The sequence below is a fragment of the Lipotes vexillifer genome, unplaced genomic scaffold (genome assembly GCF_000442215.2).
Source record: "Lipotes vexillifer unplaced genomic scaffold, Lipotes_vexillifer_v1.1 scaffold241, whole genome shotgun sequence".
NCBI classification, from domain to species: Eukaryota; Metazoa; Chordata; class Mammalia; order Artiodactyla; family Lipotidae; genus Lipotes; species Lipotes vexillifer.
The window spans coordinates 4830783-4852007 of NW_006784922.1; the positions used below are offsets into that span (position 1 = coordinate 4830783).

At 40.9% G+C, this 21225-nt stretch overlaps 1 protein-coding gene across 3 annotated transcripts in view; it reads right to left on the bottom strand.

Moving 5' to 3' along the window:
- The window catches only part of MAST4 (microtubule associated serine/threonine kinase family member 4), a 585627-nt gene that overhangs the window by 16107 nt on the left and 548295 nt on the right, over positions 1–21225 (bottom strand). For 2 of the 3 annotated variants that reach the window (XM_007457091.1, XM_007457090.1), the window contains 10 exons: positions 20930–21138; positions 19059–19197; positions 17541–17673; positions 16507–16672; positions 14537–14638; positions 8350–8472; positions 8035–8147; positions 6114–6241; positions 5551–5786; positions 1110–1310 (listed from right to left, as the gene is read on the bottom strand). In XM_007457091.1, the coding sequence (XP_007457153.1) occupies positions 1110–1310; positions 5551–5786; positions 6114–6241; positions 8035–8147; positions 8350–8472; positions 14537–14638; positions 16507–16672; positions 17541–17673; positions 19059–19197; positions 20930–21138 (1550 nt within the window). The remainder of the gene's footprint in view (positions 1–1109; positions 1311–5550; positions 5787–6113; positions 6242–8034; positions 8148–8349; positions 8473–14536; positions 14639–16506; positions 16673–17540; positions 17674–19058; positions 19198–20929; positions 21139–21225) is intronic. The other variant, XM_007457092.1, reaches the window with a different exon arrangement.

Consider the following 21225-nt stretch of genomic DNA (forward strand, 5'->3'; position numbering starts at 1 on the left):
CCCGACCCTTTACCTCAGTACATTGTACCTTATCTCCTCAGATTGAAGAATTGACCTACATTCACCAAGATGTGGGGCTTTCTCATCAGCTCTCAAAGTGGACTGGACCACATCCCACTCAACCTTCCTGACTGCAGCTGCACTGGGGCCATTGCCTTCTGGTTATGAACAGTCACTCAAACTAGGGAGACAGGTGTTTGTTTTATGGTGCTACACAGACATTTCCCAGAAATGAGAATATGCTACAGTGAGCATTACCCCCCACAGGGAGCTTTTGTTTTTACCCAATTTCTTTCTGCAGGAATTTGAAATTTCAACAATGTAAACAATCCCTTTTATACATGGTCTGTATTCTTCCAACTGCAAGCCATCTGCAATATAATTCGACTGCCACTTCCACTCTCTTACTGTCATTTGAGTGATAAGTCGTAACCACCAGGGTATATATTTTCATCTCAGCCAGTGAAATTACTGTAGACTTTGTGATTAGTAGAGGCAAAACTAGGTTGTGGAAACATACTGCAACTGAACAAAAACATTAATTAAGCCCAGTTTTTTAATATAGGGTAGAAAATAATACCAGTAGGAGGAAGCATAACCCAACAGACAGGGCTGGTAAACCTTGTAATTTCAGTGCTGTCTGTGACTCTACATCCCCAGAAATGAAAAACTTATGTTCTCTGTGTCGATTTCCTCGTTAATTAGATGAGAAAAACTATACTTAGCTTTCCAACACAGATGCTGTTAACAGCTCCATAAAGGATACAAATGATGCATAGTCTAGGGAAGAAAAATTATTCAGAAGAGGGAAATTTATCACTTAACTTGGGGGGCGTGGGAGAAAAGGAAAGAAAACAAATAAAAGAAATAAGCCTTTGTGGGAGGAGAGCCTGCCTCATCTCCTGCTGCAGAAAGAAGCGAGAAGGAATAAACCACATATGCCCCTGGGAGCTCTGGAGGTCTTGCAGGGAGACCCTCTGGAGGGCTGCGCCAGGACAGCACCCGCTACTGTTTCAAACCATCTTGTATGTCAATCAGCATTGCAAACTGGGGGCGGGGGGTGAGCATGCACAAGTCACACAATGTCATGCAAGTAGATGTCTCTCTACCTCCTGGGATCATGAGGGACAGAGCACTGGCAGAAAGGGACTTTGTGACTTTCCCCGAGATTTTCTTTTTCTCTGTGCTTTCTAATCGCTGACGAGCCATGTGAGAAGTGGGTTCACTGGAGGGCTTTGAGGAATTATCTGTACTGTCCACACACTCGCTTCGTCCATTTATCTGATCCAAGTGCTCTGAAAAACTGCCAACTGTACAAAGAAGAAGGGATAAACATGTTCAGGAAAATCTGGGATAGGAGAGGTGGGGAGAGGGGGAGAGAGAGAGAGAGAGAGAGAAGGAAGGACAAACGCTGGGAAACAGACGCCCATGTGGTTCATGAGTCCATGTGGTGTCAGGCAAACATGAAAATCATGTGACCGGTTTGAGAAAAGTGGCGCGGAGGAGGAAGAATGAAAGAGGTTTCCGTTCAGGTTTCGTTCCACTTGTACACAAGTCCACTAACTCTCAATTGACTCCATTTAACTAGGAGATTACTTTTTAGAATCTGTCTCTTACAACCCTAGTAGAGACAACTCTTCCCGCCGACCCCACCACGAAAGGCCATGAACCAAACATCAGCTCATGAACCGCACAACGCCCACCGTATGGTATGATCATCCTATGACACAAATGATCATCGTTAGCAGTGCTGTTAATATTGGTTTCTGCTGTGTGGACATCATTTAGTCACTTCGTGGACATTTATGCCCACGTCACCTCCTACCATCTTTCTAGGCCACACCTCACACTTAGGCTCAGGTTTGTAACTTACGGAAAAGTGCCTGAAGTGTCGCCTTTGACTTCCCACACCTGCTTTCACTCTGAGCTCCTTGTAAATTTCACAGGACAAGACAAAGGGTACGCTTCACTATGGCACCCAATGGTTCCCTACATCTTCTTGCCTTTAGACTAGACAGTGCCAAATGCTGATCTGCCCTGAAGTTACTGGAAGTGAAAAGATCTGTCCCCCTCTAAGCCAGCCATCACACCTTCTTTATTTTTAATTTTATTAATCCTCAGTATACACTGGAGAGTTTTGTTGTTTTTTTTTAAGTTAAAAAATTAGGACTTCCCCTCAGCAGAGGAACATAAGAGAACATGTAACCACGTAGAAGGATGCAGAAATGGAAAATCACCGATACCAGTCTGGTAATTGCACACGCCCAGAGTAAAGAAAGTTCTTTACTCTTGTCAGAAGTGACATGTTGAAAAAAGTCAAGTGACCATCCTTTTTGGTTTCTCCTATTCTTTCTTTCACAGGCTACCAGTTTTCGGGTTTTTTTTTTTTCTTTCTTTTTTTAATCACTGATAATACATCTTTGTCCAGAAAAAAACAATGCTTACCTTCTTTTTCCTTCTAAATGCTATATTATAAGGCCCCTGTGCTTTAAAAATCATCAACACTATCACCAAATTAAGATACACAATCCACACAGAGAATTTAATACCATTATAAATGATCCTTTGAAAGACCAACCAGCACATTTTAAAGTGCTGACCATGACATTCTTTGCCTAGAGAAGAGGCTTAATCAGACTTAACTAACATTTCTGTTACAGTGCTATATACACATCACTCGATTGCACGGCAGGTTTGGTCCTAGTTCACAGAGGTGGCACAGACCCACAGATGGGGTCCAAGCTAAGGGAAGCCTGGGACTTGGGACAGTGGGCTTGGGCACAGCACAGCTCATGGCCACCTACTGTACTGTAGGTACAGGGTAAGATTCACAAACTTCCACGTGACACCCATCTGACCTCCTAAGGAAGACGATCTTAAGGCAAATATCAACAACCTTTCTACTCTATATGCCAAACTCAGTCCCACATAACAGCGTATCTATTCTATTCACTCTAAACGAAGAAATGAACTGCTGAGGGACTCGACAAAAACTGCTTCACAAATCAAAAAAATCTTATCTCAAAAAACGTTTAGTTTACTTTGGGGTAAGTTACACACTCCCTTCTCCTTTCTAATTTGGCTTGGATGGGATCACTGACAAGCATAAACTGAAAAGCTGAATCTCTTCACAAGGAATAACTTGTTGGATGCATTCAAGCACTACACCTAAAACTTCAAGACTTACTTTTCACTGATTCAAATACATTGTAGTCATGAAAAAAGAAACAGGTATAAAGCTGCACTTCCCTAAATGCCAGAGTGTGAATATTCAATGTTCTCTTTTATCATCCCTCCCTCTTGCCTCCGCCATTTCATCCCACCATCTCATTTCATAGCACTGTATATAAACGTGTGTTTCTTTTCTGCCAGTGGTAGATAATGTCACCTTAATGTTCTATAAATGTCAAGGATCCTTTCTTTTTGATGGTGGAGCAATATAAAAATCAACAAATTTAATTTTACTACAGTCACGGTTTTCAGATTCCCTAATTACCCTTGGCTGTGAGTAAATCAGCTCATCTCTCTATTCTGTACGGCCCCCAAGGTCTTTGATTATTTTTAATTTTTAGTGTGTGTATGGGGGAGACAGAGAGAAAGGTGGTTTGAATCTATTAATCATAATGCATAGCAGGATACAGACAGATTGTTTTTTTAATTGTGAAAGTAATCAATCAAATGCTTAGACACCATTCCCCTCCCTTTACCTCCTACCTTTCTGATAGTGAGTAGGCAGAAGAGACCAAGAGATCATAAACAATTCATCATATTAAGAATAAATGTGAAGTAGAGGTAACTCTATTCAGAGTAAATAATAACTAAGAAACTGATGAGAACTTAGTAACCAGAAATATAAAACACTTGACATATCTACATTTGATCTGATTACCAAGATTAACTAAAAATGGTCAGGCATCTTAGACTACTAGCTTGTTTCTACACTACGTCTTCACTGCTGTTCTCTTGGCTCTCTGATTTAGGACAAGTGGAATTATCCTACATGGAAACAGAACTGAGGTGAAGAGACGGAAGGGAAAAACCCAATAGCATTCTTCCCCATCATCAACTGTACGCTCATGTGAAGCTACACAGGACCAGACTTTTTAGTGAGGCGGAAATAAACCCAGCCCGTAAAATTTGTAATTTTGAAATGATTCAAAACCAGATGAAAACATTACACCACGAATATTCAGTTGGTTAAAAAAATGTTCATGAAAATTCTTGGAATCACTCATGGTTATCAATATAGCATACTGGATATGGCTTAATGAAAACATTTATCATAGCAACCTTAATCCATATCCATGTTTTTATTTTTTAAGCATAAATACACATTGCTCTGTAGAAGGACATGCTGTGCATAATATTTTTATACACCGAATAATATTTGAAATGCACTTCAAGGACTTGCTCTGAGGGAAGCACAAGGCCGATCATCTAATGAGGACACCTCCGTGATTAAAGGCCCCAAGTATCCATGATACAGTAAGCATTTTAAAAACCTGTGGAGATACTGCTCCTGGTGTCAGGAAGCTTTACTTCACATAAAAGTGACACCATAAAGCGCCCCCTATAGGAAAGGCCCAAGCCCCGCTCTGTCTCACACACCCAAAGGTTTCTTAGGGTTATTTGCGTCAGTTATCCAGAGGCTGGGAAGGCAGCTTGTGTGCAGTGGAGTTGTTTCATAGGCGCACGAGACACTGATTTGAACTGTGTCGGTATTCCTGACTCCCCTCTCCCCGCTCCATCCGTGAACCTCACAGAATAAGCATCTTTTTTTTTTTCCCCCCCCTTAAAGAAACTTTATATCCAAGTTACTTTTGAAGTAAAACACTTCAAAAGTATAGATCGAGGTATGAGGTATCTTTTTTTACCATCACATATACAGGATGTTTGCCCACCTAATTTCTTGCTTGTCTTTTTTCTTATACGTCCCTGAGATTCTCATCAGCCTCTGTTTCTAGCCAGCTATGCAAACAGAATAAGCATCTTGCTGCACTGAGGGTCTCACGTGCAGACTGCTTGGTTATTGGGTATAAGTGGTCCCATGACAAAACCCAACTCCTCCAAAGAAACAACCACCCGTCTCAACAGCAGAAGGAAAACTGGCTTACATGGTACCTTAATGGGTGGTGATTTACGACATTGTTGAGGGTAAGTTTGACCATTTGACTATTTAATAGGGTTGCTTACTTGTAACTTTGAGTTAGATGCAACTCCACAAGGCACGCCTTTGTACCCACAACAGAGAACATGCCCCCTTACTGTGATCTGACAGCCGTCAAAGGACACCACTGAAACCCAGCAGAGGATGTGAAGGCTCCAGGTGAAGCAAGAAGGATCTGCTATACAGCCATGCACTAAGGAGGGGTCTGAGACATCTGATCTCAGTTCTGAGGAGCCCACCGCCCAAGCTCAAAGAGTGGGGCCATGGAGAGAGTCTAGTGGCACAAAATGCCCATCATCGCTGCCTGGGACTCCGAGTACCAGCAGTCGCTTCTCAATGTGGTGGGTGATGCCTGGACGGCAGGGCCGCGCCCAGGGCCTTACCTGACAAGGTGGAGCTGCTGATGGTGCTGGCCGGAGTGCTGACCTCGGGCTCCTCCTGAGCACTCTCTGCAGGGGGTGGGGCTGGCTTTTCCCGCTGCTCATGCAGCTCTCTGGGGTGGGGGGCAGCCTCATCTTGTTCTGCCTCTGCTGAAATAGCCAGTTTGGGAAGCAGGCCAGAACCGACTTTATGTCTGTTGCTTTCAGTATCCGAAGAGTTGGATGTGGATAACTGTTGCCTTCATTAAAAACAAAAACAAAGTCATGCATCTATACATGCTATGAAACTGTGTTCAAGGTGGATTTTGGAAGAAACCACGTAAAAATGGAACTGAGGTAGCCTAACCAAGACATGTCGAGGGCAGTGATTCTTACAGTGTGGTGCCCAGAATCAGCATCCCAGGGAACCTGTTAGAAATGCACATTCTCAGCCCCTATCCCAGATCTCCTGGGTCAGCAATCTGCTTGTACAGGCCCTCCAGCAGATTCGGATGCACACACATGTTTAAGAGCCACTGTCCTAGTAGCTGCTGTTCATGATATTTGTTAACAAGAATTTCACATACATTTCAGAATACTCTGAACTCCAGCTTAATGTTTCCGTGGATGGCAAAGTTGTGCTTTTGGTTTTGTCCCCAGGGTCTTCCTTCTCTTCTCCTGGATTCTGAGTACCTCGATCTATACTGCTGAAAACCTGCAAGACAAATAGTCAGTGCTTATTAATACCTCCTTGAAAGGGATTGTCAGAATAAAAAAACAAACAAATCCTGGCAGAACAACCTGAGGCTATGACTGAAGTTTGAATTGGGACTGTGTATTCAAAAGGTACTTTCCAATGCTGTTTACTTGAGTCCTGAGGTGAGTGGTCAATGTACAATCTTTTCCTTTTGGAGTGGGGAGCTATGAATTCATCACCCTCTCACCGTATCTCACTACGGACTTTGTATCTGCAAACAAAATCCATAGATGCGCTGCGGTTTCTAGGCCTGGGATCGATGCACATGTTAGATTACTTGTTAACCATGAAGTCAATCAGAAAAAGAAAATCACAGAGAAAAAGATTTAATGGCCCCCAGTCAGGGGCGGGAAGGAGAGAAATGAATTGGAATTGAGAGCGAAGAGAAGAATAAATTACCTGTTTCAAAACATGTTGGGGGGAGATGCAGTGCGTTAGGAGTCAGAGGTACTTGTTTGGCTTATAAATCTCACATACAGACAGGCAGTTTCATATGTTGGTACCAGGATTTCTGAAGGGGATCATAGCTTAGGCAAAGTGAGATCTCTGCTGTACCACAGGGAAGATGGAAGCTAAAATAGGGAGCTGAGAGCCCAGTCCAGGAAGTGCTCACTACTGCCCAACCCAGCCACTTGCTGCTCTCATGGGAATGGACCTTAGACCTCCTATAATCTCCTGGGATTTGGAGGAAGGTGGCTAAAGAACAGGAGACAGTGGGCAGGGAACAGTTTAGGGGCTGGCTTTGATGGGCCAGAGAACAAGTACTGGGAAAGCCCACACTCTGTGTTATCAAAGCTTCTGTCCCGGCTCTGGGCCAGACCTGCACCTCCCCTCCAGGGAAATCCCTACCTCTCCATGTCCTTCCTATAAATGGGGAGGGCAGTGCCGGCCAATTTGCAGATGCACCCTGGGCAGTGACTCAGAAAAAGATACGGAACACTTTAAAATCACTCAGTGCTATAGAAAAGCTACACAATAATCATGCAAGATGCCATGGCAACAGAAAATACATCGCTACTGAAAATAGCAAAAGGAAGGTAGGATGCCCTCGAGGTTCATTTCTATCTTCCTAGGGCCCTGCCCCCATCTCAGGACTATCAGGTGTGTCTTCGTTTTGTTTGTCTTTTAAATCTTACCACTACCAGTGAAAAAGCATCTTTTTCTCCAATACGGATTTTATCTTCTACCATTTCCAAAATTCTAGCTTGGCTTCCTACTGCCCCTTTAATATAATAACTTACACTTTCTATCATCGGTTAAGAGACTTTCTCATTCCGCAATCAACTGTCCCTAAGTGTCTGGGCTTATGTCAAGGACCAAGCTTTCTCCTTTGTGTTGTATTCCATGGGATACTAGAAGAGGGCTCTGCACACAATGAGCTCAACGATCTTCACTATAAGATGAAAGAAATGGAATGATGCCTCCAAGGCCCGGCAGCACTGAGCTAGACCAGGGTCAGCATGTAAATGGTATCAGGTACTCCAATAATGACTATGAATGCAAGTCTCTGCCTCCAAGAAAAAAGATACTCAGCTTTGGATCATGAAACAGAGAAATATACCCCTGCAGGGCGGTAGGGACTCTGCATTATCAAGATGGTGGGGTCATTACCCATCCCCCTCAAAAAATCTCAAGCCCCAAAACACTGCATGGGGTTTTTACAATTCTGTGCAGCTGTGTAAGGCACCAACTATCTGACCAGTAGGAGATTCTCTTAGAGACCTTCTATGTTTATGCCATATTTTACTTACTTTAGAAAACCTATGTGAACATGAGGAAAACTGCCTTATTTCCACATTAAAGTCTTCGTCATTTGTGTCGTCTTCTTCCTCAGTCTCCATATGATGGTACTTCTCTGACCGCGCTGCAGGGAAATGTTTGGAAACAGTTTCGATTATTCAGATTTTCAGCTTTTAATTTAGATACTTTAATTATGAGTTTTTATATCAAAGCAGCACTATGTTTCAGAACCCATGCGTTCAAGACTGGAAGGTACTACCAAAAGTAGAGCTGATTTTCTACAAAGTAAAGGCCAAATAATGTTTTATGTCAGATAATGCACGTACTATCAAAATAACTTGTGTCATCTTCGGATTCCAGTTGGGGAATGAATTCTGCCTTCTGTCTCAGCAAACTGTTCCAGTCTAAGAAACGGAAGAATCGATGCTGTTTGACTTCATACGCACCACCTTGGGGTAGGGAGTGGAGGGGAAGGACAGAGGGAAACGTGTTAAATGATCCTCCCAGCAAAGGTAAGAATAAGTTTCAAAGAACAACCAAAAGAAAAAGAAAAACAAAGAAACGTTCTATCAAGAGAGAACCAAAGACGTCAGAGAAATCTTTTTCACTCTACAACCAAAACCTCCAAAAATCCTTCCATAATTTATCAGCAGGAGATTTGATTTTGCTAACAGCAGTTGCTACGGCACAGTTTTCCTTTGTTAATTCTTCCATGATTTCCTCTATTTTTCAAAGGTTAATGCGGCCACTTAAAATCCCATTGTGATGGACCTGGGGACGTGGACACACACTGGCCCAAAGCAGATTGCTCATTACAAACCCCCCAAAAACCTAAGAAGGTGCAAAATGTGTTCACAGCAATATTCCCTCTGGAGGTAAGGTTTTAATAAAGATGAATTTTCCCTAAATGGTATACAACGGTTAACATTTGATTTTATTGGATTGCTCATTAACATTGGTAGGAATTATATTCTGCGGATTACAGATTCTTAAGTAAGAATATTACTCAGCCATAATAAGAAATGAAATTGAGTTACTTGTAGTGAGGTGGATGGACCTAGAGACTGTCATACGGAGTGAAGTAAGTCAGAAAGAGAAAAACAAATACCGTATGCTAACACATATATATGGAATCTAAAAAAAAAAAAAAAAATGGTTCTGAAGAACCTAGGGGCAGGACAGGAATAAAGACGCAGACGTAAAGAATGGACTGGAGGACACGGGGAGGGGGAAGGGTAAGCTGGGACGAAGTGGGAGAGTAGCACTGACATATATACACTACCAAATGTAAAATAGATAGCTAGTGGGAAGCAGCCGCATAGCACAGGGAGATCAGCTCGGTGCTTTTGTCCACCTAGAGGGGTGGGATAGGGAGGGTGGGAGGGAGACACAAGAGGGAGGAGATATGGGGATATGTGTATATGTAGAGCTGACTCACTTTGTTATACAGCAGAAACTAACACACCATTGTAAAGCAATTATACTCCAATAAAGATGTTAAAAATTTTAAATAAATTAAAGAAAGGAGAAAAAGAAAAAAGAAACTGGCAAACCTGTTTGATAGATTTATAACGCATGTGATGAACATCGGTCACAACCCCTAAGTTTTAGGCTTCTTTTTGCCAAGTTAGCATTACAGCACAGTTCAGTGAAACAATATTTTTAATTCAGTTCATGATTTTAAAGAGAGATTTTCAAGGGCAGGCCCCATCAAAATATTACACTATCCCCCATGTAAAGAGAAGAAGGTACACATTTTATTAAATCCCAGCATGAAAATCAGACCCCCGCCCTGCCACCAACATGCACACTATTGATGGGGGAGATAAGGAAGAATCAATCTCCAAACAATTCCAGAAAGAGAGATTTCTTGCAAGACTAGTGCCAGGGTCTAATCAGCCTCCCTACCAGGAGATGCCCCTCAATGTGTGGTGCAAATGCCTCTTTAATACAGCTGTCACTCATGCTTCTCGCCCTGTCCTCAGTGAGGTACAAAAGGAATAGGATGAGAAATTGAATCTGAATGAAAAATGGGCTTGGATCTTGGGGCTGGGGAACTGTCTGTAAGGTTCAAAGACGTGGCTCTGTCCCCACTGGGCCCCTTGAGCATAAGGGGCAGGCTGGCTAGAGCTCTAAACCCAGCCAGGGGAAACCAGTGTTCTGAAGGCAATGGAACAGAGAGAAAAAAACAAAGTGGAAAAATCACCCCCCAAAAGGGAGAATGGGTTCTTTACAAAGCATTTGATTAGAATCTTCATACAGAATTCCAGCCAGGCTTTTTCCGTGTTTATAGCACAATACTCAAGTCTGATGTTGATCCCAACAGCAATAGCATTAGCAGCTGTGATTTGAGGGACAACTTTGACTAGTATTACACTAGATGCTAGAGGAAATTGCTTCTTTTAATTAAACCACTGAAAGTAACCCCACGAAGTAGGTATTGTCAACTCCGTTTTTGGATGGGGAAAGTAAATAAGCAGTAAAGCAGACTGGACCAAGATTACTAGGTGAGTAAGGGTTAGAGGGGCTGAGCTGAGGTCTGTCTAAAAACACCCAGGTCCATCCTCAGTGCCACAGCGCCACAGGCCATATAAGGGGGAGGCATGTTTCAGTTTGGATTCTACCCTGCCATCTTTCTCGCGTCAGCTTACAAATGGATTCTCGACTGCCGATCCTGGGGAACACAGCCAAACAGCCAATTCCCCAGCACCTCTGCCCAGTCCAACCCCAGTCTCCACGTATCCTGGTTCTCTTCTATCCCAATCAACATCCTCAAACACAGCTGTCAGGGACATTTTCTTCCAGTGATCTTTTCCTGGAGAAGTTAAAAGGGCTTAAATATTTATCTATCCAACTCCCCTCACTGTGCCAGTGACACTGAGGTCCAAAGAGTCAAGCCCTACTTAGTGGCCCACCATGCACTATCCAGCGATGACTATGACTTCAGCTGCCACAGCAAAGGACAGCTCTGACACTCCCAGGTCATTCAACTTTACCCAGAAAAGCATAGTTCTCTAGACCCAAAGGCTCGAAAGACACTTCCAGACAATATCCGGAGTTTTTGCTCCCCGACCTGCTAACCTTTGGGACCCACCCACGTCGGTGAGAGCATTCGCTTCCTCTTTGTGATGAGTGCCAAATGGGTCCTCCCCAAGGAGCCCCAGCCCACTGCCGACCCAGTGCACAGTTATCACCCTTTGGCCTTTGTGCCCCACTGAGAAAGAGTTGCTTCTCACTGGGTCATGTTTCTCATGCACTTTTGGAGAGACGGGGAGCAAAAGAATGAAATGGACACACTGGGGAAAAATTAACTCTGGGCTAAACCGTTGGTATGATATAGATGATGGCTTTACGAGCCAAATACAAATCATCAGACACAGGAACTCATGCAAATGTCAGCTGTCACTGTAAGAATTCACCAGGAAGGGAAGGGAAAGTGACTATTTCTTGAGCTCCTATTATGCACTAGGTTAATGTACCAGATACCTTCATAAACATGCCTGCACTCAATCCTCACAATAACCCCTCGAGGTGTGTAACATGCCCATTTCCATAGATTATAGATTAGGAAACTGAGACTCTGGGCAATAAAGAAATGACTCACAACCTCCCAGCTGGCTCATGGGTGGGAGTCAGTCACATCTGAGCAGCTCTCAAGTCCAGTGAACCTGGCTGCCACTCAACACTCTGCAAGTTCAACAGTCGAGTTCAAGTACGACAAGGTCCCAAATTGCAAGTTATGCTTTGGCACTAATGTTCTCCTTTGAGTTTTCCTCTCCCTTCATAGAAGCTTCTTAAACATCCATTATGTTCTTCACACTCCTTTTCTCAGTCTCTCTAGTCTCTCGGGCAAATGCACACTTGCACATTTTCACGGTGCATTATTTTGCGGGCTAAATATGCATTAAATCCAAAATGCTGTCATTGGAAGCAGCATGGCAAGCCTCATTCTCCGGGCCCTACTGGGACCTGTCACGTTGGACCTGCCTGTTTGACAAGCTCTCCTTGACAATGCTAAGAGCTTGGGCAGGGTCTTTTAAATGTCTCTTTTGAGCTTCTGCTAGAAGATTTGTTTCTCAATCTGTCAAACCCTGAAAAGACCAAAAGCAGCGGTCAAGCAGAAAATGTGCAGAGGTAACTTGCAGCGTATAATATATAAACATGGATGTACTGACCACCATCATAGCCCTGTCTTGTTAAGTAAAGCCGAATCAAGTGTCCACATATTCTTAAAGAGGACGGAAATGGGCAGAATACTAAGGAGGAAAACTCTCCAAAGTGACACACGAACACTGAAGGGAACTCTTTAGGGGGTGTGCTGATTCCAATATATTTTTAGCCCTACCTTAGGACAACACTCCCCTGGGACAGCTGATTAGGATATACAAATAGATACTTGTATTGCTGTAGGACAATCTTAAAATGCCACTGTTTCTCATATTTGGCTCAAGTGAGTAAAATCACCCCTCAAAACTCTGCCCCACACAGAGCCTTGACACCCATTCCTGGACAGCTACTCTTACCGCTTGAACTATAAAGCAAATCTAACTGCAGGTCACAGATGGTGGGAAATAACCAGTTTGCTAGTCACTTCAGACAAAAGGAAAACCAAATAGGGCGACAAGAAATATAAAGGATTCTGTTCAAAGAGTTCAGTCAGCCCAAAAGTAGGGGCACCACCACAATTTCTAAATCTCATATGCCCAAAGGGGAAAGCAAGAGATTATATACACAGAAAAATAAAAATGATAATACCGCAGCAGTGTCACATCTGGTCCTAAGAGCCAGAGTCGATGATCTTTTATCCGCACAAAAATCCTGGGATATAGTGCTACTATCAGCTCCATTTTATAGATGAGGAGGTAAGGCACACAAGGGAAAAACAACCTGCTCACGGTCACACAGCTGAGATTTAAACTCAGGCAATCTGACTCTGGAGTTTATCCCTTTAAGTCCCATCATATTGCCTTTCCTAGTTAAAGGCCCACTCGTCCACTGAAAAAGGCAAAAAACACATGGTATTCCAGTATGAAACTCAAAGCAGTTTTGCCAACTGAGTCCTGATTTTAAAACTTCTTGGGAATTCCCTAGCGGTCCAGTGGTTAGGATATGAGCTTTCACTGTTGTGGACCCGGGTCCGATCCCTCATTGGGGAACTAACAGACCACAAACTGCATGGCACGGCCAAAAAAAAAAAAAAAACAAACCCCAAACTTCTTGGATTCTCTAATGCAGGGTCTTCAAGAGTTTTCTGTCGAGCCAGAAAGTAAATGTTTTAGGCCTTGTGGGCCATGCAGTTGTTCATGACTATTCCACTCTGCCAGAGTAGCATGAAGGCAGCCATAGACAGTATGTGACTGAACAGCATCGCTGTGTTTCAATAAAACTTTATTTACAAAATAAAGGTTGGGCCTAGGGGTTTTAATGCATCATCATAGCCTCTAGGTAGCACAGCATTCCATACTTAAGCAAGAACTGAGCTCTCCAACTGGGGAAGCTGTGAGCAAAAGTGGAGAACAATATAAGATACATATTTGAAGCTGTTGCAAATGATTTTGGCCTTGGGAAAACTGAGTGAGAGAATGATCTCGTCAGCATTTTCTGACCTTTCTAGAAAAACGAGGTAGAATGAAACAGCTCACAGTAAACAACCCATCAAGTCAACAATTTTCACTGATGAAAATTTTTATCGATACAGTGTACGTGTGTGGTGTGTGTTGTATGTGTGTGTGCATGCGTGTATGTTATATGTGTTTATTATTTAGTCTCATCTAGATAAATTCACATACTGGGGTTGGCTAGAACTCTGTATTGGGATCTCTAAGTCCGTCTATTCAGAATATAAGGAAGAAAAGGAAAAAGAGCTGGCACAAACAAAAAACTGGTAGCAGAACAGTCCGGAAAAATAATCAGCAAGAAATAAATCTACTATCTCCTTAATCTTGAAAGTCAATGTTTTTTTAATCCTCTTTCTTGGGCCATGGTGCTGATCAACCCCAGGCACTCATTTCCAATAATTAGTTCAAGTACTGATAACCTGTTTCAAAGCCTGCAGATAGTAACTGCTGGGTCAGATCCTTCTAGGAATATATATATTTTACAACCCCAAACAAACAAACAAAAAAACCTCCACATCCCTAATCCTCTGTTTCAAATTGTTAAGACCCATGCTTTTCAGGACAGAAGAGTTACATGTGCCCTCGAGGTTTTCTTCCAGAGACATTTTATTTACTGAAACAAATTAAGAATAATTTCTGCTTTGCAAAAAAGAAGAAAAACAACAACAAAAAAAGACAGACAACAGCCACCAACCCTCTTAGCGTACATACTACTCTGAATCAGGCAAAAAAAATCCAAAATATTATTGTTATAACATATTGTAGTCATATTCTACATCAACCAACAGATGTTTCCTATGAAAAAACAAAACAAAACAAAAACACAAACCTCTGAGTGCTCCACATTGACATTATTTCCTGCGTATCAGCAAAATTAAAACGTATGTGCTCTAACCTGTTCCCAGTCTCTCCAGGGGATTCTGCCTGAGAAGCAAGGTAATCAGATCCTGGGCATCAGGTGGTGGCGCCTCATCCTTTTCAGGCCAGTTGATCTCATCTAAAAGGAAGAAAAGTAGTTTACGACTTCACTGCTGAAAGGCTGGTCCACATCCCAACAGCGTGGACATCACCCGGGAGTTTGTTAGAAATGCAGTATTTCAGGCCCCACCCCAGACCTGCTGACTCAGAATCTGCATTTTTAACAAGACCTTCAGTTGATTCCTAGGCCCAGTCAAGTCTGAGAAGCACTGTTGCACAAGATATGAATAGCACAGCTGTCAACAAGGCAGGGAGAGAACACTTCAATGAGCAGTACCCCTCATCTGCCTTTTTGATTCACTTTTCTTTGGTAGAACTGGGTCACTACTAATTGGTCCTCTAGTTATTAAGAGGGCTCAATATAGCGGAAACTCTGAACTTCTGTGTTTTAGGCGATCGCTCATCCAGGGATCGTGGGGAGTCAGGGTTTCTCTTCTACCATCATCCTCAACTGAGAACCTGGCCACAGCCCCAGGGTTCTTCAGCTCCAAGAAGCAAAAAATAATTTTGTAAAAATAACCATTTCCAGAGACAAAGGAAAGGTCAAAATGCTAAGACTGAAGAAGAAGGAAAAAGAAGAAAAAAAAAACGCCAAGGAACTGTAGTAATGGAAGTACTTAAAATCTGTCATAAATATTAGAATACGTTCTACATTCTAAAGGAGTTTGCCTGAAGATAGGTGTGCATGCTTGTGTGCACGGGAATGCGATAAAGACATGAGTTATTTCTGCACGTGCTTTGCCTCTAGCTTCCTCTGCTGCAGTTTAAATCTGATTTGGAAAATAGAACATGAATATGCATCTGAGCCATAAGGCATCGACAGAACAAAGCCAGCATTTGCTGCTTGTGTTAATTAAACAGTTGATTCCTTTTGCCATTCATCCTTGGTATATCAGAAAACAGCCTAGTTATAAATCCATAAAGAGCTCAGATATTGTATAAAAGGGTTATACACTGCAGGCAACTCACAAATCTACTTTGTTAAAGTTTACAAATATGCCTGGCTCGCAAAGTCAATGATGGAAAATAATGCTGTGATTAAGAGGCTCCTCATACCAAAAGGAACTGTCCCCCTATTTCCACTGTTGGACACTCTAAGCACAGTCCAGAATGGACCAGAGAGGTAGGTGATGAAGATGTGAGTGATGACTGACGAACTTTGAGGAAGAGAGGCCTTTTTGATCTCTGCTCCAGGGAAATTTATAAAAACAGCAGGTAGGGTAGTAATAAAGCCTATTTAATTATCATTTAGTTTTGCCACAAGCCACACAACAATAGTTAGGGTCAGCTTGCAGGTTAAGATCTAAAGGTTACTGAATTTAAATGAAAGATGAACAGCTGTTAAGAAATAACATTACACCATAACAACTACCAATGAAATCATTAACAATCTGTGGATTAAATTTGCTTCCTCCCCATTCTCATTATTTATTATTTGGTAGACATTTGTTTTAGGGTTTATTACATTTTTGTTAATTTCTTCACTGTGCCAATAGCCATTTTTCCCATTTGTGTAAATGTTACCCAAGTTAACCTTTTCTTCCCTGGTGCAACTTTCCTAAAGGAAGACTGGACAGCAGTGAAATCACTTGCAAATCCCACACCAATTTCTTTTGCAGAAAAAGTACACCATAAAAATTGGTCACATTGCTAGTACATTTCCAAATTCCATGTTAACAAAACTTCCTCAGATCAATTCCCAACACAAATTGCTCTCTTGAGATTCTGAAAGTCAGTTATGTGCTATAATGAGTGAGTTCTTTTAATTTGTTGGCTAAACCCTTTGATAAAGGTTAACTTTTTAGTAAAAACAGTGATACTCCCCAGAATTACATTCAATAGCTGCTTCCCAACAGCGGCTTAGAGATAACTGCTGACAATATTTACCACTGATGACTTGTCCAAATAGCTCTTCTGGAGTGTCCCCAAAGAATGGCACGCATCCAACCAGAAATTCATAGAGGATAATCCCCATGGCCCACCAGTCTACCGGCTTCCCATAGCCCTGCCTCAGAATCACTTCTGGTGCAATGTATTCAGGTGTGCCACAGACCTAAAAGATGATTGCAATATTAGAATAATTAGAATATTAGACATGAATTAAAATGAGCAAGATGGCTAAATATCAATTATTTTGCCTAGAGTGCACCTGCTCAACCACATGGAACCACATGGACAAAGAATTTAAGAAGAGTGATTCTAAGTCGGTATCTATCATACCAAAAGCAATGAATTACTTAAAATACCAAGAAAAAGCAAAGTTTAAAATGCTGCTGTAATGTGAAACTGTGTGTAATGTCTAATTTCAAATTTGAGTAGTTTTACTTACTTTACAAAAACATTTGTAATCCTTGGATTTAAAATAATACTGCATTTTTTCGTCTGTCACTATCAGAGAGAGTTTTAGTATTTATATGACTGAAATATATTCACATCCTGGTTACTTCATAAAAGCCTGACAGTTGAGATGTGTTCACCTTAAGTAACTGTACAATGAACAGATTGTGGGCACATGGTAATGAGGCATGCTTAAAGGGAAATGGGCCATGGCTCGGAGTTTGGCACCTGTGATTGTACAACGCATCATGAGTTTCATGAGGACTCTACTGAGACTCCCGAATTCCTTACGAAAACAGTTTTTCCATTTGTCTCTCTCACACTCTCACTTGTGTACAGTTAGATCGTTTGTCTTACTAATAGACCATAATGTCGGGGGAGGAATATGGAGGGACAGACATCTCAAAGAGGCCCAGGGAGAAAGAGGCCCAGAAGCAATTTGTGCTTTATTAAACGTAAGGCTTATATAGACATCTAAAGCCCCAGCACTAATGTCAAGATGGCCTAGGCGAGCTGATTCTGAATTCCACTGTCAACACTGCACTTTGTATTTCTCTCTGGAACCAAACAGCACGCAAGCTTACCTGTTTGTCCAAGAACTCTCGAGCATCCTTCTCAATATGACCCTCATAAAGATTGGTAGTCATGCTCATTAGCCCCACCTTGGATAATCCAAAATCTGTCAGCTTTATGTGCCCCATGGAGGTGACCAACAAACTGTGAAACAGAAGGACATATATCACAACACTCACTTTGAAGCACATTTTTTGTTTTTACTTTTCTCCCTCCCACTGTGAATTGATAAGACTATGTAATATATAGTATTATATAGTATATCACAAAACCCAGCCTGCAAAGAGATGAGGTCACACAAAGATGTTAAATATGTGTATCTGGCGGCTGAGAGTCATCCACAAGGGAAGGCCAGAGCCAGGGCTCAGCCCATCTTCCTTGGAGCAGTCACATACAAGTCACATACAAACTTGGGAATTGATCAAGTTTACAACTCGAAGCTCTCAGAAAAATTCAAGTATGGAACTCTGACCCCTTTCCATTTCCAGAATAAGAAAAGAGCTGAGACAGGGCTACTGATAATCCCACGTCACACATCAGTAACTAACATAAGCAACCAATCTGTGATTCAAATGACACAAAAGATAAAGAACTTGGAAGAAAAATGTAGCACTGTTTCAGATTTCAACTTCTGGCTCGAACTTAAGGGTCTACTCACTAAGCACAAGACCTACATGTCTTGTACATGCAAAGAATTCACATTTGAAAGCTTTAAGAATTTACAGTTAATTTTTTTTCATTTTAAGAGGCGAAGAAAATTTTAATTATTTAAAAAATTGAAGGAGTAGAGGAGTTAAAAAAAAATAAAGCTATTGGAAGGATACATGCCAAAATTCTAAGAGCTCTCTTCGTTTGGGAATGTTGTGAATGAAGTTTTTTCTTTTTGTACTTCCCAAATTTTCTGTAATGAGCATAAGTTAATTTTATAAAATTCTGGCACACTTAAAAGCTTTACATATTAATAAGAAATACTTCTAGAGGTGTCTCAGATTAGTGGAGAAAGCATGGAACATTTAATAAATGGTGTCAAGATGAATACCTAGTCATTTGGGGAAAAACAGTCTATCTGTATCTCAAATCAGACACCAAAATGAACTCCACGTAGACTAAAAATTAAATAAAAAACTAAATTGTGAATAAAATAGAATAGAATATCAAGGATATCATCTTGGGGGAGAAAAAATTATCTAAGTATCATTCTAAACGCAGAAACTATCCAGAAAAACAACTCATAGCATTCTATGTACCTATTATTTACATAATAAAAAAACCTAAAAATAAATTAACTAACCCTGGCTTAATACTCTTTTTTTTGTTTGTTTGTTTCTTATAAGCTGCTATCGTAAACACCATAGCCTTTAAAAAGATTATACAAAAATCATCATGTACACTGCTAAAAAGAACTCATTTGGGAACATCATGGGAGAATTTTAAAATGTACAAAGCAGCATGAAAAGAAAACATTTTTATAGACATAAACACTTTTGTATTGTGTGGAAAAAAAAGACATATTTCATCAGTGTACATACTTGTCTGGTTTCAAATCCCTATGTACAATTCCATAATTATGTAGATATTCCAAGGCCAGGACTGTCTCAGCAAAGTACATCCTGGCCATATCAACAGGGAGAGGACCCATGTTCTTCATTAAGGTGGCACAGTCACCTCCTATAAAACACGAGAAAAAGACTTAGCAGGTATAGTATCAGCTGGGATTAAAGACCGCCAGTTTAGACTGCAGAATTTCAAAGTAGAATGGTCTCTATCCATAGACATAGTCGATCGTGTTCATAAGTGGAGACCGTGTTAAGTAATCATGTTTCTACTTATGATGTGGTGTGGAGAAAATATAGACTTTTATTTAAGAAGCGCTGCTCACGAGAGAGCAGATTTGGCCTGAATTGAAACTAAATGTTGAAGAACTGATGATGTGTTTTAGGAACAGCGTGGTGATTTAAAATAAACCATTTTAAAACATGGATTCTGGAATCGGGCTGCCTGAGTTCAAATTCCGGCTCTGACTCTTACAGGTGGGGACATCTTAGGCAAGCTGGTCTTGGTTCTTTCAGCTGTAATATCAGGATATGAATAGTGTCATCCCTTTTATTGTGAGGATTAAATGAGGTAATCTGTGTAAAGAATTCAGGATGCTGTCGACACATATTAAACGTGTGATAAACGTTAATTATTGTTGTTAAAATGACCATAACAAAAGTTAATAAAGCAAAGTACTGCTGTGGTGAAAAGAACAATGGGTGGAAATCAGGCAAGTTATGTTTTTGTCCTGTATCTACCACTAAATATCTAGTGAAACCCCTTCTTGGGTTTCAGTTCATTCATCTGCAAAATGGAAATGATACTTAACGGTTCGTTAAGTTATAAGTTTTGGGATTCTGTTCAAACAATCACAAGGGCTTAAGTTAGATGCTTTGAAAATTGTTTTGGAGACTAGGATTGACATATATACACTAATATGTATTTTTAAAAGAGATAACTAATAAGAACCTGCTGTATAAAAAAATAAATAAACTAAAATTTTTTTAAAAAAGAAAATTGTTTTGGCCCTTGCTTATCTATTCATTTTATTAGCTTTATTTATGTCAGTAAGTCATGGCTATGGAAACACTCAAAAATTTCATGTAAAATTGACGGAAATAAGATTACTTGGAACATTTAAAAGGTAGACCACAAACTTCCAAAAGAAAAAAAAGTTAGTTTTTTAAAATTAAACTATAGTTGATTTATAATATTGTGTTAGTTTCAGGTATACAGTTTCAGACTCTTTCGTTGTTTATCTATTTTATACATAGTGGTGTCTATCTGTTAATCCCATAGTCCTAATTTATACCCCCCCTTTCCCCTTTATAACCATAAGTTTGGTTTCTATGTCTGTGAATCTATTTCTCTTTTGTAAATAAGTTGATTTATATTAATTTTTTAGATTAGAAGTTAGATTTTTCTCGAATGTATCTTTCTCCTAACTCACCTTTAATTTCATACCATACAGCAAAAAGGATATATTTTTAACACTGTCCTTAAGAAGATCCATTGTAATGAGTGTTTTTATGATATGTGATAAAAATAAGCAGGAAAAATCCCATCACCTATATTCTAACTTTAATGACCAATTGAGAGGAGGTACTTAGGATGAAAAGCTATTAAAAAGGGAAAACAACCTTTTTCCAAATAGCACTAATTTTCCCTTTGTTATAGTAGAGCTGGCACTTTACAAGCAATTATGAGAAGATAATGACTGGGAATACAGCCATCTAATTGCCTGGCCTCGGTTCCTACGTGGATACAACCGTTGTATGGCACAAGTACAGAAAGCGTCAGCTGCACAAATGAGCCAGTGGTTTCTGGGTACAGGTGTCATGTCCTCTGTGTCAGAGTGACTCACCTTCGACATATTCCATGACCATGCACAAGTGGCGCCTGGTCTCAAAGGAGCAATACATGCTGACAACAAAAGGGTTTTCTGCAAAAGTCAGGATATCCCGTTCCACAAAGGCCTGCTGGATCTGGTTTCGGAGGATGAGGTTCTGTTTATTAATCTTCTTCATGGCAAACCTCTGCCGCGATTCCTTATGCCGAACAAAATAGACTGCCCTGAAAAGGAGCACAGGAGTTGGGGTTCAAAGGAAGAGGGGATGTTTCTGTGTACAGTACACCACTTTTTTTTTTTTTTTTTTTTAC